This window comes from Phacochoerus africanus, chromosome 2, assembly GCF_016906955.1.
Source record: "Phacochoerus africanus isolate WHEZ1 chromosome 2, ROS_Pafr_v1, whole genome shotgun sequence".
Taxonomy (NCBI): Eukaryota; Metazoa; Chordata; class Mammalia; order Artiodactyla; family Suidae; genus Phacochoerus; species Phacochoerus africanus.
Genome location: NC_062545.1, coordinates 113,602,497 through 113,622,477, shown reverse-complemented (window position 1 = coordinate 113,622,477; position 19,981 = coordinate 113,602,497). Strand labels below are relative to the sequence as shown.

Here is a 19,981-nt window from a genome sequence, read left to right as displayed (position 1 = left end):
ATTTGAGACTAGTTTGTAGACAAGATGTTCCATTACCAACTTATACCTTAGTGTTTATTTCCTAAGCACGGTACGTGCTTTGACATACCGCATCAAAATGAGGAAATCAGGAGTTCCTGTCATGGAGCAGTGGTTAATGAATCCGACCAGGGACCATGAGGTTGCACGTTCGATCCCTGGCCTCGCTCAGCTGGTTAAGGATCCAGCGTTGCCGTGAGCTGTGGTGTAGGTCACAGATGTGGCTTGAGTATGGTGTTGCTATGGCTGTGAGGAGGCCAGAGGCAATAGCTCCAATTGGACCCCTAGCCTGGGAACCTCCATATACCGCGAGTGTAGCCCTAAAAAGTAAAAAAAAAAAAGAGGGAATTAGTATCGATTCATTACTACCATGTAATCTACAAACCCCAAGTTTTACCAGTTGTTCTAATAATGTCCTTTTACTGAACTACAGACACCAGGATTGAGGCCCAATCACATAGTTTTTCAGTAAATTAGTCCTACAGTGTTTCCCTGTCTGCTGATGCTGACATTTTTTAAGACTGCCGACCAATTACTTTATAGACTATACCTTTGGGTTTCTCTAGCACTTCCTCATAATTTATATATTTTTGGCAGGAATATCCCACAAAGTTGATGTTGTGCTCTTCTTGGTACATGTCTACAAACACTGATTTGTCTCATTACTGGTGATACCAACTTTACTCACTTGGTTAGGATAGTTTCTGCCAGGTTCCTTCAGCATTAAATAGAAATTAATAAACATGTTATTGGAGTTCCCGTCGTGGCGCAGTGGTTAACGAATCCGACTAGGAACCATGAGGTTGCGGGTTCGGTCCCTGCCCTTGCTCAGTGGGTTAACGATCCGGCGTTGCCATGAGCTGTGGTGTAGGTTGCAGACGCAGCTCGGATCCTGCATTGCTGTGGCTCTGGTGTAGGCCGATGGCTACAGCTCCGATTGGACTCCTAGCCTGGGAACCTCCACATGCCGTGGGAACAGCCCAAGAAATAGCAAAAAGACAAAAAAAAAATTAATAAACATGTTGTTAATAACTATCTGGCAGTGAGATTCTTAAGACTATATAAATACCCCATTTGCCATCAAATTTCTACCCACTGCATTTAGCATCCTTTGATAATTTTTAGTTAAGTAATTACTATTATAATGGTTGGAAATTGGTGATTTTTCTATCATTTTCTCTAGCTTTACTGAAGGGCATTCTAACATAGAACAGAATATTCCCTTTTCCCCCATTTACTTATTCATTCTTATCAGTATGAGATTGTGGACTATTATTTTAACCAAAGGATCTCGATCTGTTGCTATCATTATTTCATGCTCAAATTTCACCAGACCTAGGAACTCCTTTAAGCTAGCGCCTGTGTTCTTCGGACATGCACCCATCATTCTTTGAACACTGTCTCACTTCCTGGGTGCAAGATCATGTTCCAGGTTCATCTTATAGCTTCTCTTCCCTATTCTCAGAATTAGTAATTTCTCCAAGAAGCCCCAATTCTTTTAGTGAAGAATGGGACTTGGAAATCAACATCTAGGAGTTCCCTTCGTAGCTCAGCGGTTAACAGAGCCGAATAGGATCCATGAGGATGAGTTCGATCCCTGGCCTCACTCAGTGAGTTAAGGATCTGGCATTGCTGTGAGCTGTGGTGTAGGTTGCAGATGCGGCTTGGATCTGGTGTGGCTGTGGCTGGCAGTTGTAGCTTGGATCTGGTGTGGCTGTGGCTGGCAGTTGTAGCTTGGATCTGGTGTGGCTGTGGCTGGCAGTTGTAGCTCTGATTCAACCCCTAGCCTGGGAACTTCCATATGCCATGGGTGTGGTGCTGAAAAGCAAGCAAGCAAGCAAGAAAGAAACCAACATCTGGGTGCTGGAGTGCTCATTACTACCAGAGTGCCGTTGCTTCTTGACCCTCGCAATAGAATTAGAAAATAAGTATACATATGTACACACATTCACCTATATCTGTTTCTCCCACTATATATTAAGTACCATGAGTTCATATCCAATTCCAAATCAGTTCCCCAGGGTTTATTCTTGCCTTACTCTTTCCCATATTTTTAATGTACTTATTTGCTCAACTAATTTGGTTATATAACCAAACTCCCAGCCTCTTGACCCATATATAAAGGGCAAGTGGAGGAAAGAAAAAACCAAAAACCCCCCCAAAACCACCATGTTGGTTCCAGACATGCCAGACCCAATTTCTTTGTATATCAGCCCAAAGGTGGGCTGCAATCTTTCTACTTATTTCTCTCTTCCAAGTCACAGACCCATATTTTTGGTCTATTAGGCTCCATAGGCTATCACCTTAATTAGACTACCAACATTTAGTTGAAAACTCAACTAGCTGTCTTTTCACCCCATCCATATTCTCCTTCTAATATTTTCATATTATAGAATAATTCTGAGTCTCTTTCCTAAGTAATCCTTTATATCGTTAACTCCTAAAACTAATCATGTCACTTGCTCAAAGGCTTTCAAAATCACTGCTTTCAGAATCAAATCAAACCTTCTGGGAATAACAGGCAATACCTTCCACGATCAAGCTTCAACTTGCCTCTTCACCTCCCATGCTTGTTACATAAGCACATATGCTATTCCCTAAAATCAGCTCTTTTCATGAATTTTCTTCATGCCCTGATGCTTTGCTTCCTTTTTGCCCATATTAATATTTTACTTGTCTTTTAAACACAGCTTAAAGGTCATTTCTACCATGAGTTTCTCATACATTCAAGTATCCCTTTTCCTTACTCCCATGCACTGCACTACTGTGCCACTTGCATATTTTGCTCTATGCTATAGCTAATTGTGCATATCTAACTTCCCAACCAGATTAGGAAAGACCCTGAGGCAGAAACCAATCTTATTTATCTTTAAATCTCAAGAGACTGATATAAAGCATCACACCCAATAGATGCTCAAACATGAATTATCAATTCGATAGAGGACAGACAAAAGTTTTGACAGGCATTAATACATGCAAGCCGATGTAGCTTTACATGTAAAAGCATGCAGGTAGGGACAAGAATGGTTAATTTATGTGTTGGTAAAGGCTGGCTGGAGCAGATGGTATATTAACCCAGTGCTTGGGAGAGACCTGAGACCCATGGTAACAGCGTGGCACCGGCTTACTGGCATGTGCCTCTTAAATTAACATGCACATAATCTCCTGTGCTGTGTATTTGGGGGTAAGCAAAACCTAGGATAGGGAGTATAAAAAAGACGACATTTTCTCCTCCCCCAAAATACACTTTCTCAAGGAAAGGGAAGGGTAATTCAACCCACTAACCACAGATTCTTTAGGTTTCTTCACTCTCAAAAGAGCAATGAATTCACACTCAGGCTTTCCCTGCCCAGTTCCTTAGAGAATTAACGAGGTTAAACTATGTATATACAATAGCAAAAACCAATCTTTGGCAGCTCCTTGCTCAATCACTTTCTAACTGTAGTTCATATACTGAAAGCACACATATGTGCGAGGTGAGCCCTTGACTGAATCTTCCTATTTGTTGAGGCAACCTGGAGACCCATCTTAGAAATACATATCTGGGCCTTGACACTTTCAGTAAGCTTTGCTCAGCAGATCAGACCCAGGCCACAGATAGATGTCTATGTGTCTGCTCTTATAGACTCTGATAAGAAATCTGGACACTAGCCAAGGGAGCATGGCAAGAGTAAAAAGGATCAATGAAATGCATATCCTTTATTTCTACATCTCAGTGAGAAACTCAATCAATCCTGACATCAAACACTCTCGGGTTTGACTAAAAAGTATCACATACCCATAATACATAACACCTTCATATCTCTACCTGCATGTCCATCAGAAACTTCAGATTTACCATGTTGCTAATAAAATACTAAAATGCTCTCTCTCTCTCCCCACTATACCACCAGTGCCTGCCTGTAATATCTATAATGGTGTCCAAACATAGAATCCAAGTAGAAATGGAAAGGAACAGGTTAACTTCCTTTTGCAGTTGCAAAAAAAGATCCAGATAGAGCCATTTCCAACACCAGATCTGAGCCCTGTCTGCAACCTATACCACAGTTTGTAGCAATGCTGGAACCTTAACCCACTGAGCAAGGCCAGGGCTTGAACTCATATCCTCATAGATACTAGCTGGGTTCGTTACCACTGAGCCACAAGGGGAACTCCCTCGTGGTACATTCTCAATAAGTAACACTGTTATTTATTTATTTATTTATTTATTGCTTTTTAGGTCTGAATCCACAGCATATGGATGTTCCCAGGCTAGGGGTGGAATAGGAGCTACAGCTTCTGGCCTACGCCACAGCCATAGCAACGTAGGACCCAAACCACGTCTGTGACCTACACCACAGCTCATGGCAATGCGGGATCCCCAGTCCACTGAGTGAGGCCAGGGATCAAATCCACATCCTCATGGATACCACTTGGATTCATTTCTCCTGTGCCACAAAGGGAATTCTCCCACCCCTACTCTCATTAAGAGCTTTAATTCAGAGCTTTGCAACTTTTCTCCTTCTCTCCAGTCTTTCTCAGCTCTGTTCCATTCTCTAGACTAATGCCAACAAGAACTTTTTTTTTTTTTTGTCTCTTTGACTTTTCTAGGGCCCTTTCCCACGGCATGTGGAGGTTCCCAGGCTAGGGGTCTAATTGGGGCTGCAGCCGCCGGCCTACGCCAGAGCCACAGCAACAGAGGATCCGAGCCGCATCTGCAACCTACACCACAGCTCACGGCAACACCAGATCGTTAACCCACTGAGCAAGGCCAGGGATTGAACCCGAAACCTCATAGTTCCTAGTTGGATTCATTAACCACTGCGCCACAACGGGAACTCCCTAACAAGAACTTTTTAAAAAATTTATCTGATCTGGGAGTCCCTGTCATGGCACAGTGGAAATAAATCTGACTAGGATCCATGAGGACACAGGTTCGATTCCTGGCCTCGCTCAGTGGGTTAAGGATCCAGTGTTGCCTGTGAGTTGTGGTGCAGGTTGTAGACATGACACAGATCCGGCGTTGCTGTGGCTGTGGCGGCCAGCAGATACAGCTCCAATTTGACCCCTAGCCTGGGAACCTCCATGTGCTGCAGGTGTGGCCCTAAAAAAGCCACACACACAAAAAATTTATCTGATCATGTTATTTACTTTTATTAAAATTCACTACTAGTTCCCACATGGCATAGGATAAAATTCAAATGCCATAGGATGTCACGTCTGTCCCTGTCTTGTAGCTTTTCCTCTCATCTCCTCTGTCCAAAACCTATAATCTGGCCATCTTTCACCTTTGCATATGCTGCTTTCTGTGCGGAAGATCTTTCAATCTTTCCCTGTAAATTTTACTCATTCAAAGTTTATCTCAGAAAACTTTCTGTAATTATCGGGTCCAGGTCAGAGGACTTTCTTAAATTACTTTTTCAGGGCACTTATCACATATAAGTATTGTGTCTTCCACTAGAATGTGAGCTCCTGGAAAAAATTCTTGGTAACTAGACATTCACTTATTCATTTATCCAACTTATATCTACTATACAACTATAGGACAGACAGTGTGATAGGTGTTGTTATATAGTAGTGAACAAAACAAATATGCCCTACCTTTGCACACCTTATAGTCTATTCAGGAAAAAAGGCAGTAGTCGAATAAACAAATATTGTGATATGTGAAAAAAGAATGTTATGAGAGAGTGACCATTAGGATCTACTTTAGATTGAGTGGCACAGATGCACTCAAATATTTACTGAATAAAATGTGTCCACCTTCACCAGAGAGGTACACGTGGGCCAGGCTCAATACATACTTGCCAACATTGTCTGTCTTTTTTAAAACATCTTTGCTCATGCTGTCACTTTGCTGCTTATATATCCTCAGTACTAAAAATCAAAAAAAGAACACAAGGTCAAACATACATCAGAAAAAAGAGGCTTGATTAAGCACAAGTGGAAAACTAAGACTAGCTTTACATATATTATCAGGGTTATTCAAATAGATGGTGGCTAAGATAATTTCATAATATTCACTTGCAAGATCACATGTTTTACTAAGTTAAAAAGTAATATTAAAAAAACTAAAGCCAAGTCTTTCTGGTACTCAGAACGCTGAAGCAATCATTGCAAGCTGTTTTAAAAGAGCAAATTCCAAGGGAGTCCCTGCCTCTCTCTTCATTCCTTGCCAAATGATTCACAACTGAAATATTTGTGGGAAATGTGGGTATGCGACAAAGTTAAAAAAAAAGGAAAAATATGAAGTCCAAAGAAAACAAAGTTCAATATCTTACAAACGGAATGGCAAGATGAGGAAATTATATATTATAATACACAAACAATTTTACTAATAATTACTCATTAATTTAAAATATTTTATAACCAACCAAAAATTTTTGAAATAAAACTTGGTAATAAAAAAATACATAACTGTTATTTATAACAGCCGAGAAGCTTTCTAGGACTAATTTCTTGTATTAATAAAAAATGCATAGAAAATTCCTAAAAACAAAGCAATACTGTCTTAGATTACAAAGCTTGTATTTTACAAATGATGTACATATTCAGCACACATTAAAGAAGAGGAATACAAAAATTATATAACTCCATCCTTTCTCAAGTCCAAGTTGCCTACAAAACATGAATTGATCACTCCCTTTTCCAAATTCATCTCCACAGTCCTGAAAAATGTAGATTAATCAGTGTAGATGAGGAAAAATAGCTTCTGTTTTACCACACATTGTCAATTGAAATATGAGATTTTTCTGGAAAACATACTCACCTCTTTGTTTTTAGTAGTGCATTTCAACACTTAGCCAGGATTTGTGCCAAAGATAGAGGCATTCATCACCAAACCTGTTACACCACATACATTTTTTTTGGTATGTTTGTTTTTAAACAATCTGATGGCTGCCCAACCAAAAAAACTGTTTACTTGTGGATTTTCAGACACAGAGAGTTTTTTGTTTTGGCCATGCCCATGGAACATGGAAGTTTCTAGGCCAGGGATCAAACCCTCACCACAGCAATAACAATGCCAGATCCTTAACCTGGCAGGACACCAGGGAACTCCCAGGCAGAGAGTTTTTTATTTTTTATTTTTGGCTTCTGCAATGAAATTTTACCAAGTTTTTAAAGATACTAATTTCATTAACCTGTAGCAATCATCCTTTTAAAGTAGTAAATAACACTGTCTAATGGATCAGAAATAAGGTTTACACAGCTCAAAATTATCTCTGACAGTGGCAAGACTGAAGCTTTGGAGCCAATCTCCAGAGATCACAATACAACTCTAATTATTAACACAATACATAATGAAACATATTGCTCCTGAGAAAAGCAAGTTATTTTCCTATTTGCATCTTTTGGAAAAGTTCTACTATAAAAATATTTTCTTCTCTATTTCCCTGCCACGACAATGTAATATTTGTACATCAGGAGTTAAGAGCCCAACTTTCCATTTTAGTTGGAACACTGCTTCACACAGTCAACACATTTTTTTCAAGGCACTCTAAGAATTCTCAAAGCTAGTGAAAGAATATCGATCCTCTTGCCTACAGATCTTTCAGGCATGTTTCCCCTCAAACTTCTCTAAACTGAATCTTGTTATAATGTTTTTTCTTCGTTTTCCAAGGTACAGTCCTTAAGTTATTTTTCTTTTACTTGGAGCCACTCCTTCATTTTCAACTTGCTGAGCAAGCAGGCCTTTGGTTTCCATGGAAACTGAATTCCTGCGGCTGCGGGTAGGCATTCTTGTTCCACCAATCTAAGGGATGAAGCAAAGAACAGGGGCTTCAGATGATTACAACATACTTAAATACAGTCCACTCTATTATTTCCATATGGACTAAGTACCTTGAGAGTGGTCTTTTATATACTTTTAATCCCCAGCCACTTAGCTGCTTCTAAGAAAGCTTTACTCTGACACAGTTTTAAAGTACTAAACTTCCAAATAACAATTAGGGACAGAGATATATCAGGGTAGATGGAGAGAAGTGAAGAGGAAAACCACTCTTTGTGTTAAATTTGGAAGAGTTTAAAAGGTTAAATGGGGGAATGAGGGGTCTTTTGAGCAATGTGCTCAAAATTATTGAAGCCAAAGGGCAGAAGAAAAGATTAGAAATGAAAAATAGGAAGGGAAAGTTAATACAAGAAGGTCAGAGGTGGTAAAGAGGGAGAAGAAATTACAAAATGGAGAAAGGGACAAAGAGTAAGAAAACAGAAGAGTCCAAAAGGAAGAAAGTAAAAAAGAATAAATGCGAAGGGAAAGGAAAAGAGAACCCAATTTGAAAGGGAAATTGAGGAGCTGGAAGAGGAGAGAAAGAAAGCTGGGTGGGGGGACTACCAAGGACGGGAAAAGAAGGGAAGTAGGGGTGCTGGTTTTCCCTAAGTAGCTCCTCTTCCTTATTAGCACAAGGTGCTACTCAGGCCCACTTTCTAGCTCACAGAGCTTAGGGAAGAGAGAGCATTCTTAGGACACAATCAATCCCATGTTAACTGTAGCCCTGGTGAGGATGAGCTCTGGAAATGCTGTCATCCCCTTGGCCACTGAGAGAGTATGAAGTTTTATCTCTTTTTCTGTTTTGTTTTTTGTTTTTGAGCATGAAGTTTTAAAATGGGGTAATGGAGAAAGCCAGGCTGCTGAGAGAAGGACCAAAGTTGTACAGTCTGAAGACATTTCCCCGGAACCTGTCCCATCTGCCTCTATTACTTCTAGTGATCCTGCAGACCTTCTATCTCTTCGCATCTTGTCTACTGTGTTCCAGACCTGGGAGTGAGGTGATACTGTAATTCCAAACACACACTTTCATATTCCTTATGCAACATACATATTACTAACCATTGCTCCAAGGGGCTCCTGGCTCACTAAGAATGAATCAAACTCCAGCTTCCCTTACCTAATATCTTATCTCTTCAAGGGCATTTTTTGGTGTACAATTAAATGACTAGAAAACAACCAACTTGAATTAGTGTTTCAATTTGCTAATCTCTCTGCCTGAATCTGATGAACTTTTCTATTTTTCTTTTTGATAAACTTTTTTTAAACATAATGATTAGAAAACTGCTGTGAGTTTTATTTATACCACTCCCCATTCAGCTGGTATTTACTATAAAAGAGTATACTGACCCCACTAATTTTATCTACTATATTGCAAGCATTTTGACTTTTTCAACTGAGAGATTATATGTGTATGAGTCTGTGTGTATATCATGGGGGTGTGTGTGTGTAATCCATGTTTATTACAGAAGTAGCAGAAAGAGAAAAGGGATAGGTACAGAGCCATTGCAAAAAGTCTAGAATTGGAAGAAGTCAGGAGCAGCACAGCAAACAAATGGGATCCTCCTATTAAGCTCTGCTTAATGCAGAGAAGGCAGATACAGGCTCCAGGGGGGTACCTCTCAGGGTTAGTGCCTAGAGCACTACACAAAGATGAAGTCTGAGTTCAAGTGGACTAGGGACCAAGGAATTAATTGTATTAAAGGCAGAGACATTTATGACATTTTTTTACATCATGAAACATGTAGATGATCTCTGTTTCATATAGATCTTATAATCCCAAGGTTTTCTGAAGCTCCGGTCTTTTCCTTTGCTGCTAAAGCTGGAATCCCTATCTGTGTTTAGTTTTGGTCGGACTAGAAAGTCTCATTCCCATGGCCTCGCAGGAGAAAGACAGGGGTAATTCCTACACAGCATAGGTCTAGAAGTGTAAGGGATCACCAAAAACCTTCCATGGGCTTGGAAAAACATCAAACCAAGCATTGGTTATCTAATTGTCTACTATACCAATGCTAGGCTGTACAACAACCTGGTCCTGGATATCTCACTAAGTATTTGTCCCTGGACTGAATGCATGAAGCATCTTAAAAGACAAAAGTCAAAAAATGCTCAGTGTAAACATAATTAAGTTGTTTGTATTTATGCAACCAAATCCTGAAAATATGTAATTGTGCCAAGATATTAAACTGCTCTTTACACTAAAAAGGAATAAGCCACTCTCACACAGTTAAATGTTACAAGTGAAAAACAATAATCAGAGTTTCTAAATTAAAATGAAATCATTCTCCTAGAAATAACATAAATCCTTCAAAAATAGCTTTCATTTATTATTTTTTTTATTTATTTATCTTTTTGTCTTTGTCTTTCCTAGGGCCGCACCTGCAGCATATGGAGGTTCCCAGGTGAGGGGTCTAATTGGAGCTGTAGCCACCGGCCTATGCCACAGCCACAGCAACTCAGGATCCAAGGCACGTCTTCGATCTACACCACAGCTCACAGCAATGCCAGATCCTTAACCCAATGATCAAGGCTATGGATTGAACGTGCAACCTCATGGTTCCTAGTTGGATTCGTTAACCACTGAGCCACGTCGGGAACTCCTCAATTATTACTTTTAAGTTAAGAAAATGTCGCCTTAGGAGGTTATAAATTACATTTAAACTGGAAATAGCCAACAAAAACTTAGATAAAATGGCTTAAAATAATAATAACTCACATTCTCCATTCTTTAACTTGTCCCAACTATATTTATTTTGGGCCAAAGTTAACTAAGAATATACAAGAAGTAGTAATATCTAAAAGGATCCTCTCTAGTAATAACATTAGGGTGGAGAGTTGAAAAACATAACCTCTGGAAAACAGAAAAACCACTGGAAATTATAAAAAGAAAAAAAAAAAACCCAACACCTCAGTATCCGAATTCAAACTATTTCTCAGAAGGACCTGAGGACATTTACAAATTAATTTAACATAGAAAGGAAAAAAAGAACAGAAAATATTCACAGGCTACACAAATGGGAATATAAGATGTTGTGGGATAAACATGTTAAGACGAGTATAACACTCAGAATACTTTTGACTCAAGATTTTTGGCAGCAGGGAAGGAAAATGCAGTAACTGTGTTACTGTTTACTGAACTGTCGGGTTCCTTTATAGAGAAAAAAACTTTTCCTTCAACTAAATTCAAACTGGATCTTCTTGATATAAAGAATGAGGGACACGGTAGAGAGAATCTCTAACCACGGCTTCATAAGAGTTTCCGACAGAGAAATACCATTCAACTGGTATTTCTGGGAAGGAGCCTATAAAGAGCCTAACATTAATTATAACTAAAATACTGAGTTATAAAATACTTAGCATTAAAACACAATTTAGTTCTTAACATTTTATTGTACTTTTAATAAGACATTGCATTCACTAATTACTAACACTTGCTTTTATATTTTTCCATATTATACTTATCAATTTTTAATTGTACCATAATTTTACTATATGTATTCTTCTGCAAATTGCCTCAAGTATTTAATGAACTGAAATAGTTTACATAACTTTGCTTTTCACAGGAACATAGGGATTTAACTATGTGGTTACCTTACCCATGCTCTCACTGGGTAGGCTAATAGAATTTTTTTTTAGTTGACTTATAAACCTTACAAAATTACAAAGTTCCACTGACATGACAATTGGGCTCAGTAGAGCATACAGCTTTATCTATCCTTCCTATAGATATTTTTAGAATGGTGCTGTGATTAACATGGCAATGTGGACGTTAGGATGAAATATCGTACAGTCAGTGAAACAGAGTAATAATAAACAACCTAATGGAACATTTAATTCCGAAAAAGATCTTACCTTTTGTTGTGTTGTGGGGCCTAGTGACTTAGGTGGAAAAGTACAAGGAATTCGTCCATGATGGATATGATACGGTAATAAGAGACTGGGATCTAATGGGACCCAGGGAACTGAGAGACTGGAAGGTACACCAGGAAGGCCACAGTGTGTTTTATGCAAATTGTATGTCGTTCTAGTAACTTTTCCATCAGACGTCTTGTAGATCAGGAGTGAAGAATCTTCTGCTGCATGAGACAACAAGTAGGAACCTTCCTGCAAGCTAAATCCATACAATGAAACTTAACTCATTGGTTCACTGTGTCAATTTCAATAGTACTTTCTTTCTTTTTTACTTTATTTTAGTTTTACATCTGGACCCACCGTATAAGGGAAGTTTTTAGGTTAGGAACTGAATCCAAGCCATAGCTGCAAACTATGCCCAGCTGTGGCAACACTGGATCCTTTAACCCACTGTAAGGGGCTTGGGGAATCAAACCCCTGTCTCCATAGCAACCCAAGCTGCTGCAGTCAGATTCTTAACCCACCACACCACAGTGGGAGCTCCTCAATAGTACTTTTTCCCCCCCTAGGGCTGCAAGTGCAGCATATGGAAGTTCCCAGGCTGAGGTCGAATTAGATGCACAGCGGCCGACCTACACCATAGCCACAGCAACACAAGATCCAAGCCACATCTGCCACCTACACCATGTCACAGCTCAAGGCAACACTGGATCTGTAAGCACTGGATCCACTGAGCAGGGCCAGAGATCAAACCCGCATCCTCATGGATACTGGTCAGGCTCATTTCTGCTGAGCCACAGTGGGAACTCCAAGAGCACTTTCTTAATCATGATCTATTACTAAAATTTAACATAATTATGGGAATGGGACACCAAACACTTAGTGGTTCGGTCTCTAAAAACACTCTTATGGCCAAGTAAGATTTAACAGTCTTTTAAACTATTTTCATGCCTTTTCAGCATCTAATTTTGTTCTTATTCCAAAGTTCTGGATATATAAAATTTTCTTTTCACTCTTGCATAAGTTTTCAAAAATTTAATGAGAAGCAGTCTGCTTAATTCTCTAATCCATGAACAACATATATTGAAAAGCTTTTTTTTTTTTTTTTTTTTTCTTTTAATGGCCACAGCAGTGGCATAAGGAAGATTTTGGGCCAGAGTGAATCCAAGCTGCAGGTACAAGCTATGCTGCAGCTGCGTCAACACTGGATCCTTTAACCCACTGAGGTGGGGACTGAACCTGTGCCTCTGCAGCGACCCGAGCCACTGCATTCAGATTCTTAATCTACTGCACCAGAGCAGAAACTCCAGAAAAGCATTTCATGAGTACAGATATGTACTATTTCAATACAAAACATTTAAATTATTATACAAACATTATACCTATTTTGTATCTAGTAATTGGTGAATAGAGATAGAAAAGTGAATCACTGAGAAGTTTAAAATAAAGTGGCAGTAACAAAGTAACAATCACAATACAATATGAGGGGCCATGAGAATAACAGCAACCAAAGCAGTTCATAGGTACCAAATGTTTATCATGAGTTAACAAGTATTGTACTATTTATATCCATTTTGTCATTAAATCTTCCAGAACAAACCTTGATAGAATAATATTATTAATACCATATTAGAAATACACAGAAATTAGGAGTTCCCATCGTGGCGCAGTGGTTAACGAATCCGACTAGGAACCATGAGGTTGCGGGTTCGGTCCCTGCCCTTGCTCAGTGGGTTAACGATCCGGCGTTGCCCTGAGCTGTGGTGTAGGTTGCAGACACGGCTCGGATCCCGCGTTGCTGTGGCTCTGGCATAGGCCGGTGGCTACAGCTCCGATTCAACCCCTAGCCTGGGAACCTCCATATGCCGCGGGAGCGGCCCAAGAAAATAGCAACAACAACAACAAAAGACAAAAGACAGAAATACACAGAAATTAGAGATGCTAAGTAATTTGCCATAGTTCTAAGAGGACCTGGATACAAACCAAGGCAGACGAATACCAAAAGTCATACCCTTAATTATGATCCCCTACTCTCACAATAAAAAGTTCTATCAAACATCAAATCTAATTTTCCTTTCTCTTTAAAAAGCTTTAAGGAATTCAGCGTAACAGCATAAAGAGCTAAAAAAAAAAAAAATAAGATTAATATACTGTGCTTTTTTGGGATTTTACACTCCTCTAGATCAAAGGTACTACGGAGGATATCAGTTCTTTCCCACAATACTTCATTAAAAATAAGGAGAAGTCATACTTAAAATGATTTTCCTATACCTGATAAAAGTCACATTTTCATTAATTTTTTAAAAAAGAAAAGTAATAGATGTTGACAAAAGAGGTTCAGAAAGCTATTTTTACCCTCTGGAGAATTTTCTCCGCAAATAATCATTTTCATATTTCCATATGAGGAAATGAAAAATAACTGATCTGACAGTAGGAAAAAGGAACATTTCAAAGATTGAGCTTTTAATCAGTGAAAACATTTTATCTTTTTTCTCTTTTTAGGGGTGCACCCGTGGCATATGGAAGTTCACAGGCTAGGGGTCGAACTGGGGCCACAGGTGGCAGCCGGGGCCACAGGTGGCAGCCTAGGCCACAGCCACAGCAACGCCAGATCTGAGCCACACCTGCCACCTACACCACACCTCAAGGCAACACTGGATCCATAAACCACTGAGTGGGGCCAGGGATCTGTGACCTACGCTGAAGTTTGTGGCAATGCTGGATCCTTAACTCACTGAGGGAGGCCAGGGATGGAATCTACATCCTCATGGATACTAGTCAGGTTCTTAATGCGCTAAACCACAATAGGAACTCTCATAAACATTTTATCCTAATTAACTACCTTCACTAAAAATGAAGAAAGCTTTGGTTTACAGAGAAAAAAATCCATGGAGAAAAAGACACTCCAAGAAGAATATCGTAAAAGTGCTACACAAGTGCAATGTATGTAGAATACAAATATCAGCAGGCAGAATAACAGCCTCCTAAAAATATATGTCCTAAACCCTAGAACCTGGGAATATGTTACATTACATGGCAAAGGGGAATTAAGATGGAAATAAAGAGAAATCAAGGTTCCCCATGAGCTGATTTTCAAATATAAGATTTTCCTGGATTATGTTAGTGTGTCCACTGCAACCTTGAGTCCTTAAAATGTAGAGGAGGGAGGCAGAAGAGACCCAGAGGGGGAATCTGTGGATAAAAAAGTGAGAATGACGTGATGTGAGTAGGACTCAACAAAACTGAAGAGGGAGAAAAGGAAGAGGGCCACAAGCCAAGGACTGCAGGTGTCCTCTAGGATATACAAAATCAGGGAAACAGGCCACATCTAGAGCCTAGAGAAAGAAGGAAGAAAAATGACACCTTGATTCTAGTCTGAGGAGATTGGTTGGACTCCTGACTCATCAAATTGTAAGATGATAAATTTGTGTTGTTTTACAACATTAATTTTGTGGCAATTTGTTAAAGCTGTAGTAGAAAATTAATACACAAAATTCAGATATTGATAATAAAATTTCAAAAAGCACCTGGCCAATTTCATGTTTAAGCATGGTACTTTACAAGAAGAATGAAATATATAAAACAGAAATCCTGCCACAGAATCACAAAATCTGAGAACTGAAAAGTACCTAGGAAATTACTGAACTCAACACCATCATTTTATAAACAGGGAAACTGACATCTATCTAGTTGCATAATAAAGTTAAGCAGAAGAGTTAGACCTTTGAGCTTTTTGACATTCATTCAAACTCTTAAATTGTTTTTAGTTTATCTCTGGGTAAGGATAACAGAAGGAATGTGAAAGTTCATATAATGAGATAGTTTAATAAATGATCACGGCACAACCTACATTCTAAGATTTGCTATGGACCTAATGACTTTTGATGACTAGCTCTATATTGCCTCTTTATCCTGAAAATGTAAACAATATAGTTAGGGAAGGCTGAAAAATGTTTCCCCAGGATACTGACCATATTCATTTATTTTATAACTGGATGTTTGTACCTCTTATGGTCAGTAATACTGTAATAACTTTATATGGGGATGGATGGTTACTAAACTTATTGTGATCATTTCATAATGTATCCAAATGTCAAATCACTATGTAGTATGCCTGAAATTAACATAATATTGCACATCAACTATATGTCAATTAAAAAAGAAATGAAATACAGGTAGTCACTAGATGATGAAAAATCAAGGGAAGGAAACAACTGTCCTCTGAGAGCCTCCAAAGGAGCCAGCCCTGCTGACACAAGTTTAGTCCAGTGAAAACGACTTCAGATTTTTGACTTCTAGAAATAAAAGAAGGTAAATTTGTGTTGTTTTAAGCCACTAAGTTTGGTAATTTGTTATCACAATAATAGGAAACCCTTAAAATAGCCTTAGAGAGAAATGTAATTGTAAAGGCCATACTTGCCAGATGCTATTATATCACCTTCTTATTTATATTTTCCCAATTTCAACTTTAATCAAATAGAATAAATCTTTTATTTCTAGGTTACTTTTCATCTATTCCTAACAACATATATAACATAAAATTTCTATGAATTTTCATCCAAGAAAATTAGACATAACACAAAAATGCCCCCCAAATACTTACCTGCTTAATTTTCTTAGAATGTGTTGGAGGATGTTAAATAAACTTGAAATCCTATTAAAAAAAAAAAATTACACAAAATTAGCGACAAAAAAAATTAGCGACAAAAAAACTTACTCTTAACAATTATAGCTCTTAACAATTATAGGAAGAGAAATGTCCTCACCAGTAAAAACAGTAAGAACAAAAGATAAAATAATGCAAAAGACAGAATATCCAAATTTATTTCTAAATTGATTCAATTTTAATATTTACTTATTTTTGCTATTTTCTAGTTTCTTTTCAAAATCCTGAAGTATTTGGATTTTGTGAGTGAGAGCAGTTGTAAAGAGATCACTATTTTACATTCAAATTATAAACTTTTTAAAAAGTTCATAAGTTTTAAGCAGAAGTAATCTTCAGAAGAATTTGCCTTTCAAAGATAGTGGTGGTAAACTGCAAAGAAACTGCTACTGATTTAGTATCTCTTCTAGGCTGAAAATCATTCCCTTTATTATTTATTTTAAAATGATTTTCCTGTGCTATACAGTAGGTTCTGTACAAATTAATCTGTGCTATAAATTAATCATCTAATTTATCCTAATATGTAAATATTATTCCTACCTTTCCAATTATTCCCTGATTAATGAGAACCTACTGCATAGCACAGGAAAATCTACTTAATAGACTGTAATAACCTACATGGGAAACAAGAATGAATGTATTTATATGTGTGACAGATTCACTTTGCTATGTATCTGAAACTAATACAACACTGTAAATCACCTTAGTCCAATAAAACAAAATAAAAAAAAAATGGTTTTCACTGAGAGGTAGAACAGGCATTGAGTAATATATGGAAAAGCTTTTCTGTTCACAGATGGAATACAAAGTTACGTCTTAAAAGAAGCAATCCCTTACAATAGAAGTAGATGTTTTGAAATACAAGCAGAGAATTAAAAAGTTTGAATCTGGAGCCTTCAAAAACTGTGAGAAGCCCCAAATCTGAATCTATGGAACTAATAAAAGGACAATTTCCCATCCTTAGTGGTGAATCAAACATATGAACTACCAAGGCTGTCATCCTAGCTTAGTTGTAAGCTCTGGGGAAAGTCACTCAAAGTCCCAGATTCCTCATATATAAAATGGAGGCAAAACTACCACTAGTTTGTCCTGGGAAGCTGTGAAAAGCAAACTCAAGTCATTTGAACCTGATGCAAAGTAATGGTTGGTAGAAGAGCAAATTCCTACAAGTTAGGATGTCGAAATGAGTATATACAGTCCTGAGAGCTAAGGGTGGAACAGTCCTATTCATCTTCCCATCCCTGAAAAGGTGGGATGTGGGCTCCTGTATACCTCCAGGATGGAAGAAGACTCCTCTGTTGTTCTAACCTCCTTTGTTTTAAGTAGAAACAATCTGGAGGTGGAAGTGATTAATGTGAAACAGATCACAAAGTGGATCAGGGGAAGCCTCATGTATAAAAAGACTGAAAGTCTTGAAAATAAGTAATTTAAACTTAGCCAGTATTTAGAGGTAACACAAAATTAGTGATCATATTAACAAGTTCTTAAATTCCTGCCACAAAGTGAAGTTGCTTACTTGAGTGCTGAAAGTTTTTCTTTTAATTCTTCTGAGGTAATTTCTTCCAGCAGGAAAAGCTTTGAAGTAAATGCATCAATATGTCCTAAAATAAAAGATCAAACTTAAAAAAAACTTCAATATTTTTTAAAGTTATGTAGTCTCTTGAAAGATGTTTTTACAAAATTCTAATAACTGCAAATCAACTTTATGTTCTAAAAAGGAGAAATACACATTTTATTACATTTATTAAGTAAAGCTATACCTCAAAATAACATTAGGAGTTCCCTAGTGGCTCAGGATCCCATGTTGTGAGTGCTGTGACGTGAGTTCAATCAGTGGCCCGGGAACTTCTGCATGCGGCAAGTGTGGCCAAAAATAAAAATAAACAAGAAAAAATTAACATTAAAAGTCAGATCATACAAGAAATATGGGAGTTCCCGTTGTGGTTCAGCAGTTAATGAACCTGACTAGGATCCATGAGGACACAGGTTCAATCCCTGGCCTCGCTCAGTGGGATAAGGATCCAGCGTTGCCGTAAGCTGTGGTGTAGATCGAAGATGTGCCTCAGATCCCGGGTTGCTGTGGTGTAGGCTGGCAGCTACAGCTCCAATTGGACCCCTAGCCTGGGAACCTCCATATGCTGTGGGTGTGGCCCTAAAAAAACAAACAAAAAGAAATATGTATTAATTCTAAAACATGTGCTGGATGTAGAAAAATTTACACATACCACACCAAAACAAAAACAAAAACAAAAACAAAAACCTCTAACCCCACAATTTAAGAAAAACAACTGTTAAAAAAGTAGTATCTAATTCCTATTAAAGCTTCATTTTTACTGAAATAAAACTTTTAGAGAAATATGTACCTATTATGAAAGCAAGCAGATAAAGTTAAATTTATAGTTTGGGCATGCTCTACAGATTTCTAAGACACACGCGGTTAAAATAAAAATTAGACTACAAACATCGAGATTAATTATTCACAATAATCAACACATGTGAATAAGCTAAGTGTCAATGTAATAATGGATAAAGATGTGATAGACATACATAAATGACAAATAATTCATCCTTAAGAAAAAAGGAAATCCTGCTATTTGTGACAAGAGAATGGTCTTTGAGGGCATTATGCTAAGTGAAATAAGTCAGAGAGAGAAAGACAAACACTGCATGTATCACATACAAAGAATGCTAAAAAAAGTCAAACTCATAGAAACAGTAGAAAAGTGGGTCTCAGGGATTGGAGGCTAAAACGGTACAAATTTTCAGCTATAAGACAAACAAGGTCTGAAGATTTGATGTCTAATGTGGTGGCTATAGTTGATAATACTGTATTGTATAATTGAAATTTGATGAGAGTAGAACTTAAATATTCTCATAAAAATTACAAATATGTGAGGTGATGAATGTGTTAATTTAACTAGACGGGAGGAATCCTCTTACAGTGTACACATATATCAAATCACCATGGTGTACGCTTTATTTTTATTTTTTTAATTTTTTATTATTATTATTTTTCTTTTTTTGGCTGCCCTGAGGCATATGGAGTTCCCAACCAGGGATCAGGTCCAAGCCACAGGTAGGACCTAAGTGGCAACTGTGGCAAGATCCTTAACCCACTGTGCCAGGAGAGGATTAAACCTGCATCCCAGTGCTCCCAAGATGCCACCAATTTCCTTGTGCCACAGTAGGAACCCCTATTTTTATTTTTAAGGCTTCACCCATGGCATAAGGAAGTTCTGCAGCCAGGGATCAAATTCGAGTAGCAGCTGTGACCAATGCTGGATCCTTAACCCACTGCACTAGGCTGGGATCGAACCCACACCACCACAGAGACAATGAGGATCCTTAACATGCTGCACCACAGTGGGAACTCCATGATGCACACTTTAAATAGCTTACCTTTTTGGGGGTGGGGGAGAAAGTGGGGGCATGCAGGAATTCCCAGGCTAGGGATGGAACCTGTACCAAAGCAGTGACTGCAGACCCTGCAGTGACAATGCTGGATCCTTAACTCACTGCGTCACAAGGGAACTCCATTTCACAATCTTACTAGCTATACCTCAATAAATTTTAAGAAACCATTTTTAAAATAAATCACACCATAAGATTTCCTATGGTTTAGAGGAAACCATAACAGTCTTCTCAAAGTCTTTCTTACAAACATGTCCTAACTCTAGAATTCCAAAACACAAAATAGCAAATTC

At 38.2% G+C, this 19,981-nt stretch overlaps 1 protein-coding gene across 4 annotated transcripts in view; it reads right to left on the bottom strand.

Annotated features, from left to right (window-relative positions):
* Nucleotides 1-6,508: 6,508 nt before the first annotated feature.
* ICE2 (interactor of little elongation complex ELL subunit 2) overlaps nucleotides 6,509-19,981 on the bottom strand; it is a 69,131-nt gene continuing 55,658 nt past the window's right edge. For 2 of the 4 annotated variants that reach the window (XM_047766207.1, XM_047766209.1), the window contains 4 exons: nucleotides 17,794-17,878; nucleotides 16,218-16,268; nucleotides 11,615-11,873; nucleotides 6,509-7,750 (listed from right to left, as the gene is read on the bottom strand). In XM_047766207.1, coding sequence (XP_047622163.1) covers nucleotides 7,628-7,750; nucleotides 11,615-11,873; nucleotides 16,218-16,268; nucleotides 17,794-17,878 — 518 coding nt within the window. In that variant the 3' untranslated portion in view covers nucleotides 6,509-7,627. Of the gene's footprint in view, nucleotides 7,751-11,614; nucleotides 11,874-16,217; nucleotides 16,269-17,793; nucleotides 17,879-19,981 lie in introns of those variants that run through there. The other 2 variants (XM_047766208.1, XR_007133079.1) reach the window with 2 other exon arrangements.